This window comes from Maylandia zebra, linkage group LG5 (assembly GCF_041146795.1).
Source record: "Maylandia zebra isolate NMK-2024a linkage group LG5, Mzebra_GT3a, whole genome shotgun sequence".
Lineage (NCBI taxonomy): Eukaryota > Metazoa > Chordata > Actinopteri > Cichliformes > Cichlidae > Maylandia > Maylandia zebra.
In genome coordinates, this window is record NC_135171.1 from 15,334,999 (window position 1) to 15,359,879 (window position 24,881).

The window sequence follows — 24,881 nt, forward strand, 5'->3', positions numbered from 1 at the left end:
TTGAGCATAACAGAGAGATTTTCCCATTGCCGTTTCTGATTATTCGTTAAAGGATTTTCATGAAAACAAGTCTTTAAAATACACAAGACGAAAAAATACGGAGGATGTAAGTTATTAAAACTAGCTTTCCTGTACCAGGACTACAATACTACTGCGCATGCACGTTCAGGTAGGGAAAAAAAGATGGACGACACAAGTGGCTGTACTTCGCTAACTGCGGAGTCAGACTCTCAAAATAACATTGCCAGTATCCCTAACGCGACTTCTGTCACAGGTGCTGACAAAGTAATAAACAATAAAATAGATAGTACCCAGGTTGAAGGTGAGTTGTCTTCAGAATGTGAAAATTCAGCCGTATGGCACCCTACCTGCTGCGCCTTTGTTAGCTTTTCTGCTATGTGGCTAGCCAGCTCATTATTCTAGTGAGCTCGTTAGCTGCTTAGCTAAATTTGCTAACGTCGGCTGCCTAACGTTAATCTGCTTTAACGTGAGGGGCTTTCAGAATTTTATAGCGGTCTCTACGAGGAGGATAGTAGAAACTATCGCCCCGAAAATCTCCCTCTTACCCTTGGCCCAGCTTGATGATTAAACCATGAACAGTTAGGATACTTTTCCTTATGTTGTTTGTCTCAGAGCTAGTACCAGCAAGTTCGACCCCCACACGAAACGAAACAGTCCCTTTAAATGATTCCATATACCGGTAGTTAATGCTAACCGATTCGTCGACTAACCGGTTTTAGCAGCAGAAGCCATAAACTGTTAAGTGGATGACATAATTTATTTCATCCTACATGGGAAAGCTAGTCTAATTGTAAACTTAGTCTGAAATGTCGCCATTTAAAAAAAAAAAAAAAACAATATTAAGGACTGCAAACCTTAGCACCTGAAGCATCATTGAGGCTAAAACTTAAAGTTGGCATCCACCTTTTTTGTGCCGGTTAAACTCATTAGTAAACTAAAACAGTGTTCTCAAGGTGAAAGGATAATAAATGGAAATGGAAAGTCATTTGGTAAGTACAATATTTGAAATATATCAGTGCACATAAATTCTTCAGGAGCATCAGAGTGAGTACATATAGAGTACTTGTTTCAGTCTTTTATTTCTTGCATTTAAACACCTTTTAGTGTTTAATTGTCCTGAGGTCCTTTATATGTGCTTCACAGCACTTCATGTAGGATGCCAGTGTTGATACTCAGCACTTTAAAAGTAAACCCTCATCACCTTTGATTGCCTTATTTTCTTTTTCATAGTAATTTTCAGTATTTATAAGTATATCAGACTGTCCCGTAATTTCAATTAGAAAATTTTTTCATGATAAGCACCTCTGCAAGTGCATGTGTTTACATTTGAGACAAACGCAGATATTTTAAATAAGTTATTTTTTTAATTTAAAAAAACTACTGAAGTAAAGTAGTTAACAATTTTAGTTCTTCTAACAGAAATTCAGTCTCCACCAGTCATCATGTCCTATGATTAGTTCAGTACAGCCTACAACATCAATAATCTTGCCTAAACATTGTTATTTACTGGTATCAGCACTGTACTCGTTGATTTCACTTTAATAAATTTCATATTTCTGTGTTGCAAAATGTCCTTCAAAGTTTTGAAAATATGAGCAATACAAGACTGGCTGAACAGTTAGGTTGTTGAAATAACACAGAAACATCATGCTCATTCAGTGTGGTTTAATGTTGTTTCTGGGCCACACTTTATCAAAATATCCGAGCAGACAAGTTATTTCTTTGCTTGTAAAACTTAATATTTAATCCACATGCGTGAGTGTCATCACTAAACTGTACTTTTTAAAAGTAAATCACTAAACAGGTATTGCAACAAAAGGGTAATTTGTCATCTATTTTTTATTTATTTAGGAATTAGTTTAACTTTTTTGTTTTATGTGTGGGTATTTAAGTTGTCACATATTTTTTTTCTTTTTTTTACGTCTACTTTTAGTTAATTGGCACTGAATGCACCACTAGTGAATCAGCTATTGCATCTCAACCAGAATCTGCAGAATGGAAGAAATCAAGTAACAATTTGTTATGGGCTAGCAATATAATATGCAGTATGTGTCAACATGTGTGTTGCATGCTACTTTAGGAAGTGTGTGTTGAGCGGAAATAGTTTTAGAAGATTAAAAAAAATAAAAGTGTATCTTACTTTTCCCTCATAAATGATAAATAAACTTTTCCATAAGGGGAACGTTTTAATAGAAATATGTATTTAAGTGGTTATATTCACAACTCCCCAGTTGTGTAGACCTTTGTAGAATTAGCAGGTCATATTAAAATCATTGTAAATGTTGAATGAGATTTGCCACACTAAGGCAAAGCATATTGTATAAATTAACAAATTACAAAACAAATTAGTTTGTTTTGAAAAAGAACCATTAGATAGGTTAATATATGATCCAATAAAGGTTGTGTGAAAGTTAAAGATTCAGCCTTTTTTTTCTGTGTACTGAGAAAATGGAAGTTGTATTGGAAAAACTTTTCTCTTATGTGAATTTAATAATTTAATAGTGTTTCGTTTGTGCTTCATGTTTAAATAAGTTTTCATGTATTCTGCCGCACAGGAAACAAAGCTGAAGAGGCGCTACTGAAGTGTCTCCTTACAGACAGTTACTGCCATGTGTGTGAGGCTGTGCTGCTGTTTAAGTCACAGCGGCTGTCTCACTATGAGGTGTGTTTTATCCTCCAGGCACAAATCATAGCACCGTAGTACAACTTTAATTAGACCTGCCATAAGTAAAATATTTTCTAATAATGTCTCACATGTTGTCCAACTGCAGGGAAAGAAACACGCTCAGAAACTCAAGCTGTACCTGCAGACCAAAAAAGCAGAAAAGTCAACAGGCGCCCAGGTTAGTGGCCAAGTTTAAGTTTTCTTTTTCTGTCAGATGGAGTCTCTTGTCTGTAATCATGAGAACTGAGTGAGGACAAACTAATGTAAGCATCCAATAGTGAAGAATATCAGAGCTACAGTATTAGTGCTTTAATAATATCCCTCTCAAAAGAATATGAGGGGTATATGAAAGCAATCTTGTATTCATAAAATAAGTAGTTTATAGTTTTTGTTTGTTTTTTGCAGCAGACGATGAGTAATGATAAAGATCATTTCTGTGAGCTTTGCAACATGGTATTTAGCTCACCTGTGGTGGCAAGATCACACTATGAAGGCAAAGTCCATACAAAAAATCTTCGTAAACAAAGTCTTCACCTATCAGGCAAGTTTGAGCTCTGTGATGCAAAAAGCATTTTCTTGATGTAGATTTTGATATTTACACACAGTAAGGAAGATATGTTGACATCATGATTTCACTGTCATTTTATAGAGAAGTCTACAGAAGTGCGTGCTTCATCAGGTCTCCAACAGGATCCTGATAAGTCTCAGCAAAAACCATCCTCAGAGGGTGTTGTGGAGCATGATTTGGATCCAGCAGTCACCAGTGCTACATGTAGCACAGAGGTTGATTTGAAGGATCCCAACAAGTACTGTGCCCTGTGTACTGCCTCCTTCACGAATCTCCATGTAGCCTTGCAGCACTACAGTGGACGCAAACACCAGAGGAATCAGGCCAGACAGGAGCTGCTCAAACAGCTAGGACACAATGTAGAGCAAGGTAACTTTTTGCCTTTGAGCAAACAGGATAATACAAAGAGCGTTAAATCCTTCAGGAATTTAATAAAAATCACCACAGCAGCCTGAAACCAGGACAGAAACATTAACAAGAAAGGGAAAAAGAAACAGGAAGTTCTGAAGGGAAAAGTGAAAAATCTAGTTGAAACATCTACATCAGCAGTGAAGATTTATCCCAGTACAGGTGGGTGAATAGGAGATAATCAAATAGAAGTTGGCTTTGTAGCATTATTACAGTAAGTATGGATGTGATTCAGATAGTCTGATTAGCTATAATTCTGTGGTTTTGTTATTATTTATTATTATAACAATAATCTGACTTTAATCTGATAAGTCTGACTCGAGGGGATTGAATCAGGTGAGCCAGAATGTCAGAAAGTTTAATAAAGCAGTTTCCTGTTTTTTATTTTCAGCTTTAAGCGCTACAGCATCTCTTTGTGGAGATGGCATGAATGATTTGGAGAAAACCAGAATTTGTAAAACAGTAGAAAAATGACTTTACTAAATCTTTATTGGCCCGTTGAAAGTTGTTGGATTTTTAAAAAAAATCTCTCTTCTTTCTAATCTTTTTCTCCAGGCAGTTCCTTGATGTGTCAGATGTGTAGTATGCAATTTAACTCTGTGGAGATGTACCAGGACCACATGCAGGGAAACAAACACCAGATAAAGTAAGTTTAAGAAGACAATGTCAACTTTTAAAGTGTAATATTTACTACATTGCACTTCAGCTTACCTTTGGCAAGAAGTAATTATTTGTGATGACACTAAATAATATGAAAATAACACTGTTATAAATATACAAAGGAATTGCAACCTGTAACAACCTGACACAAATCAAGTGTTAGCTTAATTTAGATACCAAGTTGGTTTACAGGGAGTTTGTAATTGTAGAGAGATAATGAATTCATTTTGGGCATGTCATTTTCAAGCAGGAACCTCAGAATGCCTCTGTGGTTTACTAAGGCTATAATTTGTAGGTTTTTCATCACCATTTATCTGATTGAATAGCAGCCTAATTCAAGTTTATGTGTTCTTGCTCAGGGAGAAGAAGGTCATCGATCTATGCAAATCCCAGCAAAAACTGTACAGCACATTTGCAGATGAACTGGCTGATTACATTCAGGTTCAGAAGGCTCGTGGAATCACTCCTAAGACTAATCAGGTCCTCCCTCAGGATACCATGCAAAAGGAAGATGAAGCTGAAGAACGGGAAGTAATAAATAGGAAGAATATGGTGGAACTAAATAAACCTGTGTCCAACCTCCTTCCTACCTCCATTTCTCCTCATCAGTCCCACTCTGGTCATTACTCTCCACTTCAAATGGGGTGTTCATCGTTTCAGGGCCCACCCTTGCCATCACGTGCCTCAAACTACAACTATCCTCCTCCAGTTCTTCGTAACTCAGGTCCTCCACCGCTCACTAGTTGGCCCATGAGAAGAAGGCAGAGAAGGTCAAGCTCTTCCTCCTGTACTACCTCATTATCTTACTCCTCCTCCTCGTATTCCTCCTCCAGCAGTAGTGAAAGTGACAGTGATCATAGTGAATATAGGCACAGAGAAAAGAGGCAGATTAAAACATCCCATACGGAGAGAGTGAGGAGAGGAAGGGATGAGGAGAGGAGGAGGAAACGCCAGAGGAGGGAAAGAGATGATGACTCAGAGGAGAGAAGAAGAGAGCAATCTGTTGAGTCGGAGGAGGAGAGGAGCAGGAAAAAGTCAAAAATTCATGGCAAGTGGAGACGAAAAGAAAGAAAATCCCTTAAGGAAAACTTTAAAGTGGAAAGAGGAGATCAAGTTATGGACAAATTAAAGCCAGAAGTCATGATGAAGAATAGCAAAGAGACTGAACTGCATATTCAGACTGAAATGAATGTTAAGCAAAGGGAGGGTGAAGAGGATGAGTCCATTAAACCTAAATACAGAAAAGAGAAGAAGAAGGCAAAAGAGAAAGCAGACACTAGGACAGAGGAGGAAAAGCTGTGGGACGACTCGATTCTGGGGTGTTAAACTCTGCAGGAGCAGCTGAAGTGAACAGTATTCTGGACTACTTTTGGCAAACATTTATTATAAGCATGACATTGAAAATAATAATAAGCTATATTAAAATGATTTTTAAAAAATCCTGTCAGCAGGTAGCAAAGGCCTTTTCTATATCTGCTCTAATAACCGAAAAGTGTTTTCTTATACAAGTTTGCTAGCTGGCTAGCCATGTAGAGTCAATTTGTATGTGTATAAGAAATGAATGTATTTCGTTTGTATCTGGAGGAGATTCAGCATTAATTTTATACTATGACACTTTATAATAAGTTTGGTTTGTGTGTACAGTGAGTTGATGGCTGTAATGTTTAGCACTGTTTGTTTATGAAGTACTCTTAACTCATCACTAAGGTAAATTTGATTATGGATGCGTGCATCTGGCATGGACTTGATAGATTGTCATCCCTTTAGCAGTCTCTGGTTGGCACTGTTGAGCTTCATCCATTTCATCAGTACTGAAAATAAAAGCTCATAGATGTCAGAAGCTTATTCATTTCATTACTTCAGAAGCTCTCTGTGTGTTCTCACTCTCAGGCACAAAAGTTGAAATAAAGCCACTGACAACGTGCTGTACAGAAGTTCAGTGTAAGACGTATTATGAAATGATAAAAATACAACAAATACTGCCTGGCACATGTGTTGCACCACAGCAGATTTAACACTTCATTAGTCTGCAGTGCACTGTGTACATGTGTATGTTTTATGATTGTATTTATACAACCAGAAAACACATTTGCGGTCATACAGGTGCAGACGTTCAAATGAGGACAACTCTTTACATAACCTCAGAATTCAGGTTGAAGAGCAATGTGCAAACTGAACAAAGTTAGTAGTTAAAGGAAACTCCAAAGGGAAACAGTATCACCTACTGTTAAACTATGAGCTATAAAGTGGGCCACTTACACTCCTAATCCCTACTGTCATTTTTATTTACATGCATCTACACAAATGTTCTTTTAAGTAAATATTAAGGTATCTGAAATGAGTTATCAAAATACTTTGATTGGCCGAGCCACTGTTCCTCTGATGCTCTTGGTACATCACATCTACTCAAGAAAAACAATTTTGTGTTTTTATCTTTTCGTTTGCTTGTGGGCTGTATTGTTAAATGTTCATTGAGAGCTATATGTATGAGCCTAGATATGAAAGTAGTTGGTAGTGGTCAAACGAGGAGTGAGTGTGAATTTATCTGAAAAGTTTATAAAGAAAAACTTTTAAATCAACATGCGTGAAATAACTTCCCATTGTGTTTTGAATGTCAGTCGTTATTAAGTTAGATGTTGATTGGATTGCTGGCGCAAAGAAAAAATGTGGATCATAGAAGTGACACAAAAGTTGAAATGGTTTAGTGCAGAAGTCCTGCAGATGCTGTAAATAATCTTCTGAACTATGGTCTTGACATTAATTATCTTTAAAGCTCTGGTAATGAGAATGACACTGCTACATCTCTGTATTTTTTATGGATGACTTCTCAAAGAATACTAAAGTAAAAAAATTAAGAAAGAAATAGCAGAGCAGGCAAGTAAAACCAGAGCTTGGCAGCATTTGACGTAAAGCATTGAAGTGGAGAGACCAACAAAGGCTTTATAGCTCAGCGATGTGTGAAGAGCGCACATCTGAAGACCCCTGAGATCTGTTTTCAAAGAATCTTGTTCCTCGCCTGAGTGTACAACCCCCGTAGAACTTTAGGGTTCCCACATCCTCTCACTTTAAGATCCCCACCAGACCGTTCTGTACCCTTACCCTTTACGAACGCACAAAAGATCCACAAACACCACATGATTTAAAGGATCATCACTGTTATCGAGCAAGTGTGAAAAGGACGTCTGAAAAAGAGATTTCAAAAGTCCTCTCTTTGTCAGAATGGCAACTTTAAAAATTACACATCAAACATTGCAGAGATACTGTCTTGATGTAGGGAAAAGTGCTTCAAATCAGGTTTTTATCTCTGAATGTCAGTGAAACTCATAGTCTTCAACGTGAGGCATAGATTTGAGTTTATTGAGTAGATGTTGATGTATCTTGTCACAAAATGCAAAAATAAAAACATACAATGGCTCCACATTTGGAAATGCATAGGTGTCCTGTGTGTGATGTATGTGTACATATATAAAGTTTAAATACTATATCTGTAATGATTTTCTGTAATTTTAAATATAAAATCAATCAGTGGTTGTTGTTTTTTTAAGCAATCATGAAAATAACTGATGGTTGCAGCTCTAACTGGCTTATTTTTCTGTTTCAAGCAATGTGCCTGTAACTGCCTGATTAAACTTAATAATGAGTCCCCTTAACAATGATGCTGGTGCAGTGGGACATAATGAACATAGTCTGCTGTTTTTACACAGCCAGGGGTCTGTAACTGTTAAATGCTTGTATGTAAGGGGTTGGATAGTAAAAATGTGAATATCAAACAAGTCAGATAATATGAGATATATTTACTTAAGAACTGATTATAATATAAAACTATATGTGCACTTTTCAAAGAAGAAAAAGGTAATGCAAAATTACTTGCACAGGCACAAACTTCACTGGTTTTGACTTTAATGTTTGTTTCATGCGAGTCTTTAAGAACTTTATGGCAGGTGGAATACTGAAGTTGCCTTACACACTCCATTGAATATTTAAATGTATTTTGTATTGTTAATCCTCGTATGCAATTATTTCGTTACAGAGTTTAGGTGCCATATGTTTATATTCCCTTTTTGTTCTGTGCATGAAGCTCTGTATGTGTGGCTCTGCTGAACTCTAGGTCATGCACCTGGGCAGAGACCACAGCACTGCAAACTGCTGCTCTGGAAATATGCAACATTTTTTAATTGCTTTTGTTTATGTGGGACATAATGTGAGACAACACCACATTTTCAGCTGTGAAACATTCACTTTACGCCTCTATGAATGTTGGGGATGAATACGTTTTCTTTTTTCTTTTTTTTAAATAACAGACTTAACATAATAGTAACAGCTGTCATCGTTGGGCTCTGTTAGTTGAACAGAATAAAGAATGGCATCAATAGGTTTATTTTGATGCAGCACTTGTGCTGATCCTTATCTGTATTAGGCATTTGGGGTTTTAGAGCGTGTACGTTAAAGTCCCAGTGACTGGTGTAATGCTGTTATACCGTATCTGATAGGCCCTCTGTATCATTTTAGGGTGTTGCATTCAAGCCTCAGGGCCCTGTCAGCATAGTTCCTCCCATCATCTATGACAGATAGATATCAAGACGAGAAAGTATTAGCAACCTCCCTCAGCTAGCACACAAGTTACACACAGATACGGATACACAGCGACGGCCTGACAAAATGTTCTTTCTGTCACTGGCATGGCTATTGTTGACAGGACCACTTTGGACATCTGGTAAGACCATCAGCTTTGTCTTTAATCTCATAAGACACAAACGTTCTTGCTGTTGCAAAGTCAGGTAGCTTACCGAGGGATGTTGTTGTTTTCAAGTTCAACTGATAATCGTCTGATTTTTATCTTAAAATGTACATTTATTAAATACAGTCATTGCCATAGCATGTGATAAAGAATGAAATGTGGCTTTAAGAGTCAAAGAAGTGAGCTTTGGTTTGTTGGTTTAACACTTAGACATGATATATATGAAAGTATAGATTATTGATACGGCTATGTTATTACGTTAATTATCAGCCTTTGAGTTTTGCTTCTATACTTTAAGGGTAACATTGCAGCATTCCCCTGTAGTTTTTCATCATCATCGTCTTTTTTATATTTGCATCACTCTACTGGGGAGATTGAAATAAATCAGATTTGTGTCGTATTGTGACACATGTAAACTAAATTAGTCTTGAATGTAACACAGCACTTGTATTTCATTTATTTTTGCAAGAACAGCATGAAGCAAGAGCCAGTAAGTCTTAACCTTTCATACAAACACAGTGTTTGACTTGCTGTGTATGTTTATATATTTCATAACACTATTTCATAACACAGGCCTGTGCATTTGACTTGAAAACATAGAAAGTAGAAAATGATTGTAAAATGCGAAAAGATGTTTTACCACATAGGCCTCTTGTAAAATATCACCTAAATGCTAAATCCACCATACAGCAAATCCAAAATGTCACTGTTAAGAGTTTGAAATATATACAGGAGATTTCTTCATATTTTCATATTTTATATTGCCAGTTGGATTTATACTGGCTTTCGCTATGTAGGAAGCGTGACAACTTGCATTTATTATTACACGTATTAGTATTCCTTTTCCTTAATTAACTGCACATCTTTACGGGAGGATTGGCCATAAACCTTTGCAACGAATGGGCGAGGCAGCTTGTTATATAGTAACTCAAAAATAATTTCGGAGGAGTTTTTGAATGTGCTACAAATGTGTTGCTGAAATCTTAAATGTCGCTCTTTTTCCTAGGTCAAGATTTAAAACAGAAGCTGCTGGAAGAAGAAGTCAGCGTTCGTTACCCTAAGATCCCAAGCAGTGAGACCATTGATTGTGATTGTGGCAGCATGGCTTGTGACTTAGTCTTCTGGTTCCACAGTGACATGAGTAGCAAAGTCCACTTTCTAGGCAGATGCAACAATGCTGACCGTACTCTCTATGGAGATAACGTGGACGAAACACGTTTTAAACTCAGTAAGAGGGGCAGTAAGTCTTTTGCGCTCCGTATCATCAATGTGACGAAAGAAGACAGAGGGATTTATTCTTGTGTCTTGAAGGAAAAAAATCTTAATGAAGTATGGAAGCCTGGGACTCTTCTACTGCCAGGAGGTTTGTATTCTAAGTGCTTCCTGTCACAGTTAAATATCAGGCTAAATGTGAAATTTTCAAAATATCCATCTGATTTTGAAGAGGCAGGTCAAGCTGATGGATGATTTAAGGCTTTGGTGTGTAAATCCAACATATTAGGACTCCTACTTTAATACAAAAAATGTCTAATATTCTGCGGATTCACTGGACAGCTTTAAAAGTGTGGCGCACTTACCTTGGTGTATCAGTCGAATTCAACACCATTTTTAAAACGGTGAAGGTGCACTGCAAAAATGTGAACTAAAACAGTATGCAGTGATTTGCTACTCATTTACAAAGAAAGAATATCACTTTCTGACAGACCTTCATTTAGATTTTTTGTTGTTGTTTTTTTAAATATATATGATCGTTTTTCCAGGAGAAGCAGCTATAGAATGTTTAAAGATACCTGGGGGAGCATGCCACAAGTAATCATGTTTTGTTTTTGTTTTTTTTTTAATAAAATTGGGTATGAAAAAGCATTCCAATGTCCATAAGGAGTAAAAGATGGAGCTTTCACGACTCTCTGAAAGCGTGTGTGACTACATATGTAGTCAAGGTAGAATTTCTAAGTATCTGAGGAAAATTCAAATTTGTCGATTTTATCATCTAGAGAACTTAATATCAAAAGATTCAGGGAATGCACGGAAATCTTTGTACAGACGTGAAAGGGGTATGGAATGCCCGTGATGTTCATGCACTCTGGAGTTATTGTGTTAAAAATGGATGTTTCATGGAAATCACTGCACGGACTCCAGAAACACTTCTGACAGTGAGTGAACACTGTTTATCGCTTAAAGCTGCACCAGAGAAAGAAAACCTTTTTTAAAGGTGTTTATGGCATCACAATCAAAATGAGTGTATATTTTTCAAATCATAAAAAATTCTGTTTCCACATTTGGTATGACATAAGGTTTAAATCATTTGCAAATCAATGCATATTTGCATTTTGGAAACCAAACTGGTGTCTTTGACACAAGTAAACGTTGAGAAGTTCTTTTGTATCCTGGCTTTCTGCTTCTCTTTGCCTAGCTGATGCTGCCTTACTTATCTTTCTGAACGAGGCTTAAGCAGTAAAACTTTCTCACAGCACGGGCAAACAGAAGATATTGGTACACATTCAATAGGCCAAATGGGTAAATTCTAACTACAAATAAGAAAATAAAATGCTGAAAAACTGTTCGCTGGCTCAACAGATGTACAGATGGAGGGCGATTCTGTTAATAATCATGTCAATTGTTTCTTCTCTTTGCCAATTAGAAACTTGGTAGAGAATTGCTGCAACAACAACTTTTTTTTTTTTTTTTTAGAAAAAAGTTGCTTTTTACTTTTCTTAATGGTGCTTCTGGGTGGCTTTGGCTCAGGCGATCAGGCAAGTCATCTCCTAATCGGAAGGCTGGTGATTCGATCCCCGGCTTAACCCATCTACATGTTAAGAAGGATACTTGAACCTTGAGTTGTGTTCGTCAGAGTGTAAATTTTGGTTAGAAAAACACTTAAAGAAAAAAGTGCCTCTATGTGACAGAGATATGTTGTATAAAACGCTGAATTACAGCAGAACTAGAGCAGAAAAGCGTTCTACAAGAACCAGTCCATTTACCTTTCTTTGGTCTTTATTTGACAGAGACCCCACCAACACCACCTCCTAAGCCAAAACCCAAACCACCATCCAAACCAACCTGTCGTTGCAATACAGGCGACTCCAAGGGTAAGTTATTATAGAATAAAAAGAATAAAAAGGACTTTAAATTGTTTGCAGCAGTGCATAATTGAACATTTTCTTGCAAAATGAAAATTGATTAATGATTGATTATATCATGACTCCATTGGGGGGAAGAAACATGTACTCCATTATTCCTTTGTTCCAGGAGGCTGTGGCTCTATGATTCTTTGGCCTCTTGTCGGACTTCTTGGAGGCTTGGCTCTGGCTGTTCTCTGCACGCTGCGTTACTTCAGCCGTGAGTAGCGTTTAATACATTAAATACCGTGAAGTCAACAAAACAGCCGGACAAAGGTTCCAGAAAGACACGACCAGAAATGGATTAAATTGTGCTAATAAAGGTTGAGAAAATCAAATTTTGTGATATAGTAATGTTTTATTTCTAAAATGTTTCCTTTTTTCTTCAACAACATTCTCACTTACAGGACTGCCAAGAAAGTGTCACCACCACTTTGCAAAGTAAATACAACATTAGTAAAAACAACTGTTTTTGTCTTTCATTTTATTTTTCATCCATATGCACAAGAAAAATCAAAATTCTTTACAGTATTTTTAAACTCTGATTCTGCCACCATATGCACGGATGATGCTTTAATCTCCGTCTTCTGTTTTCTCTATTAAGGAAAAGGCAGACGTTCTAAAAAAACCTGCGTCTCATGTATTTTTAAGGTAAGTATTACATATGTTAAATGTTGTCTATGGTTATTGAAACTAATGAAAATTAACAAATATTGCTTCTTTGATTGCAGTGACTGAAGTGCTTTGTTTGAGTGTTCTCTCCGGCCACGAAAGGCATGATTCACCCCTAATATCAGGTCTTCTAACAACATCTCGAGTTTATTTACACTTCAATGAACTCTCAGCAAGAAGAAAAATTTGCTTTTTCAACAGCAGCAGCAGCCATGTAACATAACGCATGTAATAATGCATAATGTAACATAAAGTTTAAAGACCCATGTTGTGTTTTGTATCTATAATCTTTCTTTCTGCCTCTAATCAGTGAGCTGCATTTAGCGTAATTTATCAATGTGGTTTTCAATTCATCAGGTATTAATGTGCTGTGAACTGTAATCATTTATTTTGATGCAAACATCACAAAGTACACAAATAGACATAGAGTAATTGTGCAGTTTTCTGCGTTCTTTGCTTTCTTCTGTACTTCTTTGTGTTTTTCACGTTATTGCAGCAGTTTAGACACAGAACAAAAAGCACTGTCATGTCGGTATTTCTGTGAGCATGCTTGTGTTTAAACAATAAAACTGTATCATTTCAGTCATTTATGGTGGTTATGAGTGATCTAATTATCCAAAATGCAGCATTGCCTAGAAAGCAATGATACTCAGGAGGTATTTTGCAATAGCAGAAATGCTTCCTGTCCTGAAGCTACAGGTCAAGCACTGTGCATGTTTTCCAGTGATAGGAACAGATAAGACGTTCTGGCTTTGTTGCGTTGTTCGTCTTAGATGTCTGTGCCTGTCTGTGGAGAGGGCATAGAGGTTTGAAAGTGGGCGTTGTACTTCCATTGTCAATATTGTGCTTAGCGGAAGTTGAGTAGGTGAGTGACAGGGTTTGGTGTCTTCTTTTACTTTTGATGTGTAAACTTGCATCATATTCAGTTTCTCTTGAACTGCCATGTATGTGGCAACAAGCTTTGCTGTATAATGTTAAATTACAGGCTACAAAGTCATTTCATAGTAAGTGTAAGTCTCTTGCTTCCTTATTCACCCTTGTGTGCATGCATACAGATACACACACACACATACGCAAACCAACCCAGTTACACCTGGGTGATTGAGAAGTGCAAAGACACAACTAAGTTCGCGGTTGATTGGGTCGCAGGGAATGTACGCAGCTCTTTCCTGTGTGCTGGAGCACGAGGATATACCGAACTATGTTCACTGAGATGCTATCGCTTCGCTCAGCTTTGAGCTATTCGTCTAGTCCCTGAAACAAAAAGACCACAAAAAGTACCACAGACTGAACCACAAGCACTGAGGGAGAAAGAGGAGCAGTAAGCGAAAGACAAAGTAAAAAGTTTCTAAATTAATGCAGTAAAATAAATAAATAAATGCATGAAAACCTTCTTAAGAGTTTTTGGAAGACATTTCATTGACCAAATGGATTTACACTGGCTGAGGATGTTACACATTTAATAAATGGAAATACAAGAACTATTATACAAGAAAATTAAGGAATGCGTTTGAATTCTTGTAAACTGAGGTAACACTGGTTGAGAAGACTTTTAAAAACACATCCTGTATCAGCACTATGCAAAAGTATTACTGCTTCACAGTCAAAGCCAAGTAGACCAAGGTCACAGTACACTGCCACCTTAAGAAAAGCAAAAATGTAAGTATGAGATAATCTTAAGACACAGCAACACAAATCATAAAGGTGCGCCAACTCATTGGGTAGAAAACTTAATATTGTAATCTTTGTAGAGTTTGTTGTTTGTATTTGCTTTTAATTTTAACATGTATTTTAAAAACTTATAGAACCCTTACACGTTATTATCATATGTAAGTAAATTCATTAAGTTATGTGATGTATGCTAAAAAGAATGGATTTCTTCAGCTTTCTGTTTGTAGATAGATTTATTTTAAACATTGAGACACAGTTGAAACTAAATGCTCACAGATATGATGAACTGTAAACATTATTTTTCTGTTATTTTTCAGTTTTCTGATGTCTCCTTCATTTGTTTCCTGTAATAGTAGAGTCAAATCAGACATACATTTTTTACATTTACTTTTTAAAAAAACAAAACAAACTTGTTTGCAAATGATAATGTTTGTATAATGTTTGACCTGCAAAATAACAATGTCTTTGTGAAGTCTTGTAAACGTCCATTCATCCATCCATCTTCTTCCGGTTATCTGAAAATACACACGATTAATTTTTTGGATTAAATTTTTTTTTTTTTTGGTGGGGGGGGGGGGGGGGGGGGGGGCAGCATAAATCATGGAAAACAAGTGCTTACATCCCAAAAAAGGGAATTTAATCCAGTACTTTTCTTCTTAAATATTGTAACAGCCATAAACTATAACAGCATGCAATTTTTAATCTAATGATGTGGCAGTGCTATACACTCAACTGTTTGTGGTGAAATCCATAACTATTATCTCATGTTACGTCTTGCTACAGATACAAAATACATAAAAGCCACATATTTATATATTATTTAATTAAATATAGGTAATATGCACATTGTGACACAATTAGGATAAACTAAAATTGAAACTGCAGTTTTCTAATATTAAGTACAGTTTCATGCATGTAATAAGAGTCAATACACAGAAAAATTGAGCTTTATCCTTTCATGTGTACAGAAAGTGTTGTGCACTATTTTCAAAACTCTATTGAAAAGTGCAACAAACAAAATTATTCCAAGCTCTTTAGTAAGAAGACACGTACACGTATTATTTCCAATTTGTCACATTTGTATAAACTATTTCAGCTTCCTTCCCAAAAAATCCCAAACAGTATATGTAAATATATCACGTCTTCAGATAGAGAAACATTTTATATGTAAAATGGCCTGAGTGTAAATTTAGCCCATTCAGGACAAATTTGTGCTGCTTGTAAAAAGCACACAGCGTAGACCTTTTTGAGATATCAGTATCAAGGAGATGTAACTTCTTACTTTGCAATATTTAGACAGTTTACTTAGCAAAAGCCAACAAAGTAAAGCGAAATGAAAGTCGTAACAGGAAGCATTATCCACAAATTATGAAAAAAATTCTGACCAAATCACTTTAACTTTGAAGTCTTTTAGAGCGCTCCATTTCTACTTACTCCAATCCTCTTGATGCTCTTGGTTTCCACTTTACTCCTTTTTCTATAATGCTTGAAACCAGACCAGCCAGTTGAGCAGCAGAGCAATGATAACTGAGCCAAAGTGAACAAAAAAATACTATTCAAATGTGTTTACTGGTAATGAAGGTGGCATTTTCAGAACACAAGGATATTCAGCATTATTGTGCTGAGTACCTTTTTTTTTTCACTGGCTTCCCCTGGTCACCCACCACATAATCACACACACACACGCTCAGGTTTCAGGTTGGAGATCCCCTGTGTGACTAAGATAGGGAAGCCCATGCAGGTGTGTTTGTGAGTGACTCAACCCTGAAACAGAGAGATGGAAAGGTGAAGTGGGCTAATTGTGTGCTTTTTGACTGGGTCTTCCCTTTGATACAATGCATCAACAGAATCCCCTATTTGCTGAAAACAATGCAAGACTGAAACTTGATTTAATTTGTAATAAATATAAAAGTGACTTATTGAAAGCAAAAATAGGGTCAATGACAATCTGAATTTCGAGGAATTATTGTAACAGTTGAAAGAAAGACAAAAAAAGACAGACAGACAGAAAGAAAGAAAGAAAGAAAGAAAGAAAGAAAGACGCTAAATGAGATTAACAAACCAAACAAAACTGTGTCCTCTTATTACTCTCACTCCCCCCTCTTTTTCATTCTTTCTGTCTCCTCCCACCCATGGAACAGATCACCCACAAAAGCGCAAAATGTCAGCACTCAGTGCCCATTACCAAATTGCTGCATTTATTTTCCAGCACTGAACCGGAAAAAGGGCTTCGAGTTGCGCCATAGCAGCTGTTGCTCTACTCAGTTTATCTGAAGGGGGTTTCACTTCCGTACAGCTCTTAGACAACATTTCACTTGAAATGATACAAGCTGTAACGCTTTATGGTTGCTACGTTCTTCTTTCCTTTTGCTAGAGTTGTTAGCTCAATATAGCTTTATAAACTGTGAATAAAACTGATAAGATTTAAACTGAAGCAGGTAGGAACACTCTTTGAAATGAATATTCTAGAAATTTAATGAATTCAAATTCCTGTCTTTTCCCATAATGAAAATTGTAGTATCTTTTGTTAGCTCACAAGCGGTTTCCTTTAAATTTTCAGTCCCCCAAGTTCCCCAAGACCGAAAAAAAAGACCTGATAGCCATTATCTTTAAGAATGACTTCATGCTGTTGCTCATGCACAGCATAACAAAACAATAAAAACATTTTTTTTAAAAATGTTACTTTGTTCATTTTTCACAAGATTAAAATCATGCGCTGTACCCTCCATCCAATAGAAGAAGTACTTGTATGAATATGTGTGAATGGATGAAAGAGGCAAGTTAAATAAAGCGCTCTGAGTGCTCAAGAAGAGTAGAAAAGCACTACGAACCAGTCCATTTACCATTCAGACCAATGTCACTGAACATATTTTCCATTACTTGTTTCAGCAGGTGTACACCTGTAATAAAATGAATTATTCAGGTTTGACTAATACTTCAAATTATTTTACATAAGTTTGTGTCTTTGCTCAGAAGTATGTCTTGATGGATGCTTAATCATTCAGGTAAATAAATCCCAAAAAGTTGATTCTGTTCATCTGGACTGGGCTGTGAGTTGATCAGATCCTGACCTCACAGCCCATTGTTCATTCAGGGGACTAGTTTCAGTAATTGTGCAAAGGTACTGTTGACGAAACGTTTCTCCCACTTAAAACGCTACGTCCAGATGAACAGAATCAGCTTTTTGGGACGCTCAGAAGTATGTTTTGAGATTTTGTTCAAAGATTCAGTGCACTGACAGCAACATGGCGCTAAGTCATTTTGCTGCCATCTAATGGTGTAAATATCGGTCTTGTGGAAGCGTTGTAACACTGCGCAATCGCATGCCTAACATTGGATTTTAGGGGTGTTTGCCTACACAGTACTTTAAAATAATTTGGAACAATGAAAATATTGGAAATTGTCATAAATTAGTCGAGTATAAAGGTAAAAATCTTAAATCTTAAATATAACACAGTGATTATAAATTGAAGAGGACAACAATCTTTATCCAGAACTTGAGAAGATGGGAAATCACTAAAGTGAATATTAGTTTATATAATAATAGTATTTTTTTTTTTTAATTAATTTATTGACGTTATATTTGTGTTATATCTTGTGCTTGTTACAGTTTCAAGGCTTTTTGCCCGTATTTAAGAACATGGTGATGTTAAAAACTGGGGTGTAAGATGTAAGATAATGTGAAGTCTTAGAAAAGGCCTCTGAGAGACCCTGATGTTTTACTCTTAACTAAACTGTTATATTTCTCTAAACTAGTTTAATCTGAGAGATTAAAATATAGCAATGTTTGCAATCTTTGAATGTTTAAATTTCAGCAATCATTCACCAAAGGCAGGTCAAATTCAAATTACATAGCAATGACAAAGTGACTGTTAGGAGTTCATGATGAAACTTCAACAAAGAAAAGTTTGGTATAATGCACCATTTAATTTGTGCAGAATTTGGTGTAGAGTTGCGTGAACTATGTTTGTTGTGCATCGTTTTCACTTCCTATCTCATCCATTTTCAGCCTACATACTGCACCCTGCTGCATTTGTGTGCCAATAGTTTGTGGATGAAGTAGTGGTGTTCAATGCTTCAAACCAGAGGTAGAGGAGTGAAGTGCAGATTGGGTGGGTTACAAACATTGTGCAGACCACGATCGTGTTGCAGGAGGTCTCTGCAAGACTCTGCTGCAATGGTCCCATTTGACAGAGCAGAAAAGAAGGTTACAGCTGGGGCGGGGTTTCATATCACGCTGAATTATCTCCCAGCAGACTTCAATAAACACGAAAAGGACGTGTTTAGCTCCTATTCTCGTCTGCAAGATTAAAATGGACCAAAAATGGCTTCTGATTCTGGTGATTGTGGTGTCATGTCAGAGTAAGTTGAACTTAATTATTAAGTATTATCTGATTTGTTTTGTTTTGTTTTTTGTGTATTGTGTATTGTTCGCAGACACAGAATGTTTTTTTCTTCTCTCATTTTATAAAATCTTTTAGAATTCACTTCAGGGACTTTCAAAGAGGAAAGAGCAAAGGAAGGGGGTAGGATTGATATCAGCTGTACACCTGATCCAACGAGGGCCAGCATGATTGTCTGGTTTCGAGTTCTAAGCAATCACATGGAATTCATTGGGTCTTTCAGCAAAACTGGCATGGAAAAGGCCTTAGCAAAAAACTTTAATGAGCTCTACACTTACGCAAATAATCGTCTATCACTGAAGTCCTTCAAAAAAAACGACGCTGGCCTATATGGCTGTGCGTCACTTATCCAAGGTAATACACTGGTGTTTGGAGACACAACACAAATATCTGCAGGTAAGTTATGTTTCTTTGTTTGGTTTAATTTATTGTTTTGTTTATTGTTTTAGTAGGTTTACACATAACTTTAACTTCTTCTTTTTTAGATAAAACTGAAGATAAAACTGAAGCACCACCAACATGCACCACCAAACTGAGTGTGCCCAAAATTGTAACCTGTGATTGTGAAGGCAAGACAGTAGGAGGCAAGTGTTCAAAATCAGTGATGTGTTATAACATTTATCATATTCATGTTTAAAATTCTGTGAGTAGAAAAAGTTGGTAAACAAGGATGGTTCATTTTCAGAAGGGGAGTCCAGTTCTGCTTTTAATTGTAGTCCAATAATGCTGGGAGCTCTTTCTGGTGGCTGTGGCCTTTTTCTTCTGCTCCTCATCGTCACCATATTGTACTGCAATCGTAAGTGCATCTTCAATATGAAATCTACATGATCTTCATGTGCATAAAATTTGGAACTGAATAATATATAAAATTCTGTCATTTTCTGCACTTGGAAAGCTGAAAACTATTGTAAAATCTATATTTTCACCTCAAGTTTAAATCATTTCAATTGCATGTAGGGATAAGGACACGGAGATGCCCACACCATCACAAAAGAAGGTAAGTTATTCCTTTATTTATTTTTTTTACATTTAACATTATTGTTCCATTTTAGTCTAGGAATACAGTCCATGAATAAATGAGGAATACTTAGTTATTAGTCCAACATCAGGAACCATACCCAGACAGCAAAAATGACATTTTAGACTTTATTTTGTTAATATTGTTCAGCAATTTTCTTTCTTCTTATTTTCATTAATATTTTATTTTTGAAAAAAAACGTATTATATAATATTAATATTTGAATAACAAAATTAAATACCTATACCCATAGTATATTATGATTGTTGTTGAATGTGTTTTTTCTCCCTATTTCCAATTACACTTGCAGTCTATTTGAAGAAAACAGTCCCTTTTTACATTAAAAAAGACAAAGGTTACTAATTATTATTTGTATTAATCATCTAAATTTACATCTGTTTTTGTCTTTTAAAATTTAGACCTCGAACGGCACCTCCTGCAAAAGAAGTGATGCCCGGCCGATATGTTTAATCTAAATGGTGAAATTTCAGACACTTCTTTTTTTCTTTAACGCTATTGCTGCATCTTCTCATCCTATTTGCTAAAGTCAGCCTAAAACATTTTCTTTGTTTGTGAAAATATGAGATGGTTTTAAAGTGGTTGTGTATTCAGCGCATAAATGGAAAGCCTTTTATTGCCAACATTGAGTTATAATTTTCATGTGGCTTGATGGCTAACAACACTGTTTTGTCACAGGTAGATTGAACCCTTTTAATGATAATTGTGTGGTTTAAAGAGTTTATTTTGCAAATCCACATCAATTCTTATGGTTACGGGTACGGCTGAAGATGATCCTGAGAAGAATTCATTTTTGTTTCTGAACTGTGAGCAATAATTGTATATAATTCTTTTGAATTTAAATATTTTTTATTTAATTTTTTGGGAAGTTTTAAAAGCAATAACAGTGTGCTTTTGTTTTGCATTCTGCACACACTATTTGAATTGCTGCACTCGCATTTAGTCATCAAAACAATTTAAAGCAGATTTTTTTTTATGGCTTGTTTAAAATTACACTTACTCGAAAAGCATTTGATTTTATTCATTCACATGTTTTTAAGACTGTAGAGTAATACTGAAAAGAACAAATATGGCACGTTCTTTTGTTTTTGCTTTTAACCGTTGCACATCCTCAAAAAAAAAAAAAAAAAAAAAAAAAAAACTTCTCGTTTCTATTTTCAACATAAAACGCTGTACAAAATAAAATAAAAAAATAAAACCACTCGGACAAGCATTCCTTCTTCAATGAACTGTATTTGACTTTATTAGATTTTATTTTTCCACACATCAAACCCACTCATTTGGATTCCCATCAGTCATTCAGGGTCTTGGGACCAAAGTAGATTTGAGCAAAAGACATTTGTTTTTTAAGCCCCCCCCCCTTGAGTCTAAAGGAAGTGGAGTGCTACAACTGTAAGCAGAGCGCAAAACCACAAGTCAAGAGCGGATAAAAAAATTCTTTCATAGGAGATTACACTCCCACGCACTTTAATACATACACATTTCCCCTTGCACCTTTACAAACACATTGTTTGTTCACCTTTCCTACAATATTTAGTTATTTTCTCCAGCATATTAAGTCAGTTAATGTTATCTTTTGTTTCTCTTTTAAGGTACAATAATAATAAAATGATACTGCATGATTTATTTATGTATTTATTTTTTTCAATTTAGTTAGCATTTCCCCTTATACATCTCATATCTTGGCTTAACTCTACAAAAAAAGGGTGGAATTATAGTGACTAACTTTACAATTGAAAGCAGTAGCCCTTTGCAAATTACAGTGTTGTGTTACGTAGAGCAAAACTCTTTTACAGCTCACAAACAACGGCAGTTTACAAAGCTTGTAAACATCCTGCTTCAATAAGTGCACTTTTGAACGTCTTTTTTTTCCTTTCTGCAAACCCAAAAACACAGAAAAAGACCTACTTGACAGATATTGCTCTGTTTAAAGAGAGACATTTGCAAAAAGCTCTCCAATACAGAATTAATTAGAACACCTCCTGGGAAATCCACATATTCAATAATGTAAACTATGTATTGTTTAAAATATAAGCGAACTAAGCTGTACACTAGTGTCTTATGTAATGGTGTCCAATCATGATAGAAAAACTTTTTGTGTGTGTGTACATCTGGATTGCACAAAACTTCCCGGTGCTATACACCTACTCCATACTGCACTCACACAAGTTGACAGTCTCCACTGCTCCAACTAATGTCACAACACCAGCAGGTTTAGGTCACCGGTGTTGTAATAGAAGTGTTTTGCTGTAGGAAAAAGAAAAAGACGAAACAAAAAAACCCCACCTGTCAACTGTGATGTACATGCGTGATTCTTGGCACCCAAAAACGTTTTCCCACAGTTTCACGTCTTTCATTTCCATCCAGTTTTTAAAAGTCTCTTTTATATTCTCTAAAAAAACCCAAAAAGCCCAAAACAAAACTTCTTATCTTTGAACTGTAAAGCAGATAGGTGTTTAAGTGTGCGTGCATGTCCGTTTGTGCTTCTATGTGTGTGCATTGCGTAAATGTTATGGGTATGTGTAGGTTTTTTTCTTGACTCCAATATACATTCTTAACAATTTACAAAAATAGAATCGTTATCCAGAGAGCAGCTCCCTCACCGATGCATCCACGTGGCCTGGAGGACAGATTTAAAGCGACAACCTGTAACAAGTGATATTCAGCAGTCAGTTTAAAGACTTGATATCTATCCTTCTAATATTCAGGGTTTTTTTTTTTTAAATCACTTAAATATGACAGATCTTACCATGTGACCTAGCTCTTCTTCTTTGTAGAAGTTGGCACAACGTCTGAGCTTCTCTGAGCTGATAGCTGGCCAGGGGCAGATGGTTCCTCTGCTTGTTGTTTCTGATGTTTTTAACAAATAAGTATTAAAAATGATAAAGAATTCATGCCTTTGCAGTATTACAGGCTGAAATCAACATCAGGCAAAGCAGCGTGAGGAGCGTGAGCAGCTTGTCACATGCCACTATGTGGAGGCCCCTGCAGAAATTAGAATTCAATAACTGCTTCTGCTGTGAGACTTTGGCTCAGTTATAAGTGCACAGATCCAGTGTGTCAGATACGTTGCTTATTCAGCCTAAATTAGGTCTTCATGCAGCAGACGATTTGCTTACTTTAGATTTTGACTTTGACTTGCTCTTTCCCTGTAACAAAGTCGACACCTTGATTAGGCTCTACAACTCACACTGCTCCATGACGTAGTGAGCACAGACACAGTAACAGCTAGAAAGGAAACCTATAGGGGGCGCCATGTACCAATGAGAAATAAATGTTCTGCAATCATTCTTCTGAAGTGCAGTTTAGTCAGAAGCGTTTTTCTTAGAAGCTTCCAAGAAAAAGATGTACATTTGGTCCTGTTTCTTATAGTAAAGTGTAATATTTAAACACTTCTAAATAGTCATATAGATTTTTACCTTTGGTTTGTCTGTTTTAGATTTGCCTTTTACTGGATCTGGAAGCAGGGTATCAGACAGGGACTCCAGAACAGGACCAGCCATCGGCTAGAAAAGCAAGAATAAATAAAAAACAGTTAATAAACTCAAGAAGATCATAAGAAAGCATTTTCTAGAAGTGGTTTCAGGTACAAAGATGGTATAAAACAACTAAGTAAGGACCATTTTTAACACTGTAAGTAATCATCAGTGATAGTCGCAATCACAGCCTATTAGGTGGCTCTCCCTGGTATGAGCTCATTGTTCCTTTTTCAGGATGAGCAAAGATTAGGATTATGGTCGTCACCAACTATGAGTCAAACCTCACAACGCTCAGTTAAGGTGAGACAGGCACATGTCTCACACCTTGATGGAATTTAGCTAGAAGGAGTAGAAATGGTAGGTTTTATTTCTCCACTACCTTCAGAGGAGCTGAGTCCAGCGCAGGAGGTTCCAACTTTGTTGTGGCAGCACACGAGGTGACCGGTGCATCAGGCTTGGGTGCATCAGAGAAGTCACTGGACAGCATTTCTAAGGCTGTTGTGTCATCCATACTCTTCTACAGAGTGTTAAAAAGGGAATGCTTTATTGTCATCTTTCACATATATCATTAATGTTTATTTTATTTTAGAAATATTGTGTGAGGAACTGACCTCTTTGGGGATGTTGGCAGCTTTTTTCTTTGCTTCTTCCATTTTCTTTAAAATGAAATTCATGAAGTTTAGACTCTCAATAAAGCAACAAATGCTATACTACACTTTATAAATGTCCCTGTCACATGTTGCAGTCTTCAGTAGTGTATGGATGGACTAGTGGACTAATAACAAGATTATATAATGTAAAAGACTTCTGTTTTCACAATATTACACACCGACTGAAAAATACAGTTAAATGAATGAATAGTGTCCCTGATCATGTTTTGTATTGTTATTACTTCACAATATTTAATGTAATTCTCATTACCCAACCCAGCTTGCAGCAGACTATCAAGAGGAAGAACACTTTATATGTTCACATCTTTAAAGTAGGAAAGTTGTACTGAGTAAATGCATGGATTGGTAGAGAAATTGATGGACTGCTAAGTAAATGTACTTCACTTTTAGGATCTCATTTCAAAGGCTGTCAGGTTACCTTACGGTCTTCCTCAGTGGGTCGATACTCTGGTGGTAGTGTGTCATCTCTCTCTCCCATTTTAATAAGCTTCTCCTCAGCAATCGTTTTCTCCTGCAACAACAAGGCAAATCAAAACAGCTGAAGTGGCATGCAGATTTTTTATTATTATTTTAAATTATTTCTATTATTTTTTTAAACCATGCTGGCTACCTTGACGGGATCTTTAACGGGACCTGGGGCGGGCTGAGGAACAGGTTTGATATCCCCCAAGGTGTCTGACAGAGCATCAAGGGCATTGTCTGCTCCAGCTTCCAGCTGAATGTGCAAAAACCCCAGAAAAAAATATGATTTTGATGTAGCTGCAGATAGT

The 24,881-nt window shown here is 36.4% G+C and overlaps 4 protein-coding genes and 1 long non-coding RNA gene across 25 annotated transcripts in view; 3 read left to right on the top strand and 2 right to left on the bottom strand.

The window, feature by feature from the left end:
* Positions 1 to 23: 23 nt before the first annotated feature.
* On the top strand, positions 24 to 6,159 carry zmat1 (zinc finger matrin-type 1). 3 transcript variants are annotated; one of them, XM_076883845.1, is made up of 7 exons: positions 24 to 169; positions 2,577 to 2,683; positions 2,793 to 2,864; positions 3,092 to 3,227; positions 3,336 to 3,623; positions 4,218 to 4,308; positions 4,682 to 6,159. In XM_076883845.1, exons 4-7 carry the CDS (start codon positions 3,098 to 3,100, stop codon positions 5,646 to 5,648), a joined length of 1,476 nt encoding a protein of 491 aa, XP_076739960.1. In that variant the 5' UTR covers positions 24 to 169; positions 2,577 to 2,683; positions 2,793 to 2,864; positions 3,092 to 3,097; the 3' UTR covers positions 5,649 to 6,159. The 3 variants fall into 3 exon arrangements, with proteins under 3 accessions (XP_076739960.1, XP_023008274.3, XP_076739959.1); XM_023152506.3 differs by lacking the exon at positions 24 to 169 and adding an exon at positions 181 to 322; XM_076883844.1 differs by lacking the exon at positions 24 to 169 and adding an exon at positions 345 to 1,010.
* A 2,686-nt stretch (positions 6,160 to 8,845) lies between these two features.
* On the top strand, positions 8,846 to 13,437 carry cd8b (cd8 beta). The gene is made up of 7 exons (XM_004545259.3): positions 8,846 to 9,036; positions 10,067 to 10,423; positions 12,066 to 12,149; positions 12,310 to 12,399; positions 12,587 to 12,620; positions 12,784 to 12,830; positions 12,911 to 13,437. The coding sequence occupies exons 1-6, from the start codon at positions 8,982 to 8,984 to the stop codon at positions 12,800 to 12,802; spliced, it is 639 nt and encodes a 212-aa protein (XP_004545316.1). The 5' UTR covers positions 8,846 to 8,981; the 3' UTR covers positions 12,803 to 12,830; positions 12,911 to 13,437.
* A 1,336-nt stretch (positions 13,438 to 14,773) lies between these two features.
* On the bottom strand, positions 14,774 to 16,318 carry LOC143418739 (uncharacterized). Its single transcript, XR_013098753.1, has 3 exons — positions 16,152 to 16,318; positions 15,957 to 16,049; positions 14,774 to 15,037 (listed from the first exon to the last, which is right to left on the bottom strand). It is a non-coding gene; the product is annotated as an uncharacterized LOC143418739 (long non-coding RNA).
* Positions 16,319 to 18,564: 2,246 nt separating this feature from the next.
* On the top strand, positions 18,565 to 22,086 carry cd8a (CD8a molecule). Its single transcript, XM_004545258.6, has 6 exons — positions 18,565 to 18,884; positions 19,004 to 19,321; positions 19,411 to 19,509; positions 19,611 to 19,721; positions 19,883 to 19,922; positions 20,363 to 22,086. The coding sequence occupies exons 1-6, from the start codon at positions 18,836 to 18,838 to the stop codon at positions 20,412 to 20,414; spliced, it is 669 nt and encodes a 222-aa protein (XP_004545315.1). The 5' UTR covers positions 18,565 to 18,835; the 3' UTR covers positions 20,415 to 22,086.
* Positions 21,175 to 24,881, bottom strand: part of cast (calpastatin) — a 31,119-nt gene continuing 27,412 nt past the window's right edge. For 18 of the 19 annotated variants that reach the window (XM_004545246.5, XM_012917494.5, XM_004545243.6 and 15 more), the window contains 8 exons: positions 24,722 to 24,826; positions 24,530 to 24,622; positions 24,052 to 24,096; positions 23,820 to 23,957; positions 23,381 to 23,467; positions 23,081 to 23,110; positions 22,711 to 22,811; positions 21,175 to 22,607 (listed from right to left, as the gene is read on the bottom strand). In XM_004545246.5, coding sequence (XP_004545303.2) covers positions 22,719 to 22,811; positions 23,081 to 23,110; positions 23,381 to 23,467; positions 23,820 to 23,957; positions 24,052 to 24,096; positions 24,530 to 24,622; positions 24,722 to 24,826 — 591 coding nt within the window. In that variant the 3' untranslated portion in view covers positions 21,175 to 22,607; positions 22,711 to 22,718. The remainder of the gene's footprint in view (positions 22,608 to 22,710; positions 22,812 to 23,080; positions 23,111 to 23,380; positions 23,468 to 23,819; positions 23,958 to 24,051; positions 24,097 to 24,529; positions 24,623 to 24,721; positions 24,827 to 24,881) is intronic. The other variant, XM_004545244.6, reaches the window with a different exon arrangement.

Coding starts and splice junctions, on each gene's coding strand:
- zmat1 (XM_023152506.3), top strand. CDS start 184: ATGGACGACACAAGTGGCTGTACTTCGCTAACTGCGGAGTCAGACTCT. Junction 3,228..3,335: donor ACAAAGTCTTCACCTATCAG/GCAAGTTTGAGC, acceptor GTCATTTTATAG/AGAAGTCTACAGAAGTGCGT. Junction 4,309..4,681: donor GGAAACAAACACCAGATAAA/GTAAGTTTAAGA, acceptor GTTCTTGCTCAG/GGAGAAGAAGGTCATCGATC.
- cd8b (XM_004545259.3), top strand. CDS start 8,982: ATGTTCTTTCTGTCACTGGCATGGCTATTGTTGACAGGACCACTTTGG. Junction 10,424..12,065: donor GACTCTTCTACTGCCAGGAG/GTTTGTATTCTA, acceptor TTTATTTGACAG/AGACCCCACCAACACCACCT. Junction 12,150..12,309: donor CAATACAGGCGACTCCAAGG/GTAAGTTATTAT, acceptor CCTTTGTTCCAG/GAGGCTGTGGCTCTATGATT.
- cd8a (XM_004545258.6), top strand. CDS start 18,836: ATGGACCAAAAATGGCTTCTGATTCTGGTGATTGTGGTGTCATGTCAG. Junction 19,322..19,410: donor CACAACACAAATATCTGCAG/GTAAGTTATGTT, acceptor CTTCTTTTTTAG/ATAAAACTGAAGATAAAACT. Junction 19,722..19,882: donor CACCATATTGTACTGCAATC/GTAAGTGCATCT, acceptor AATTGCATGTAG/GGATAAGGACACGGAGATGC.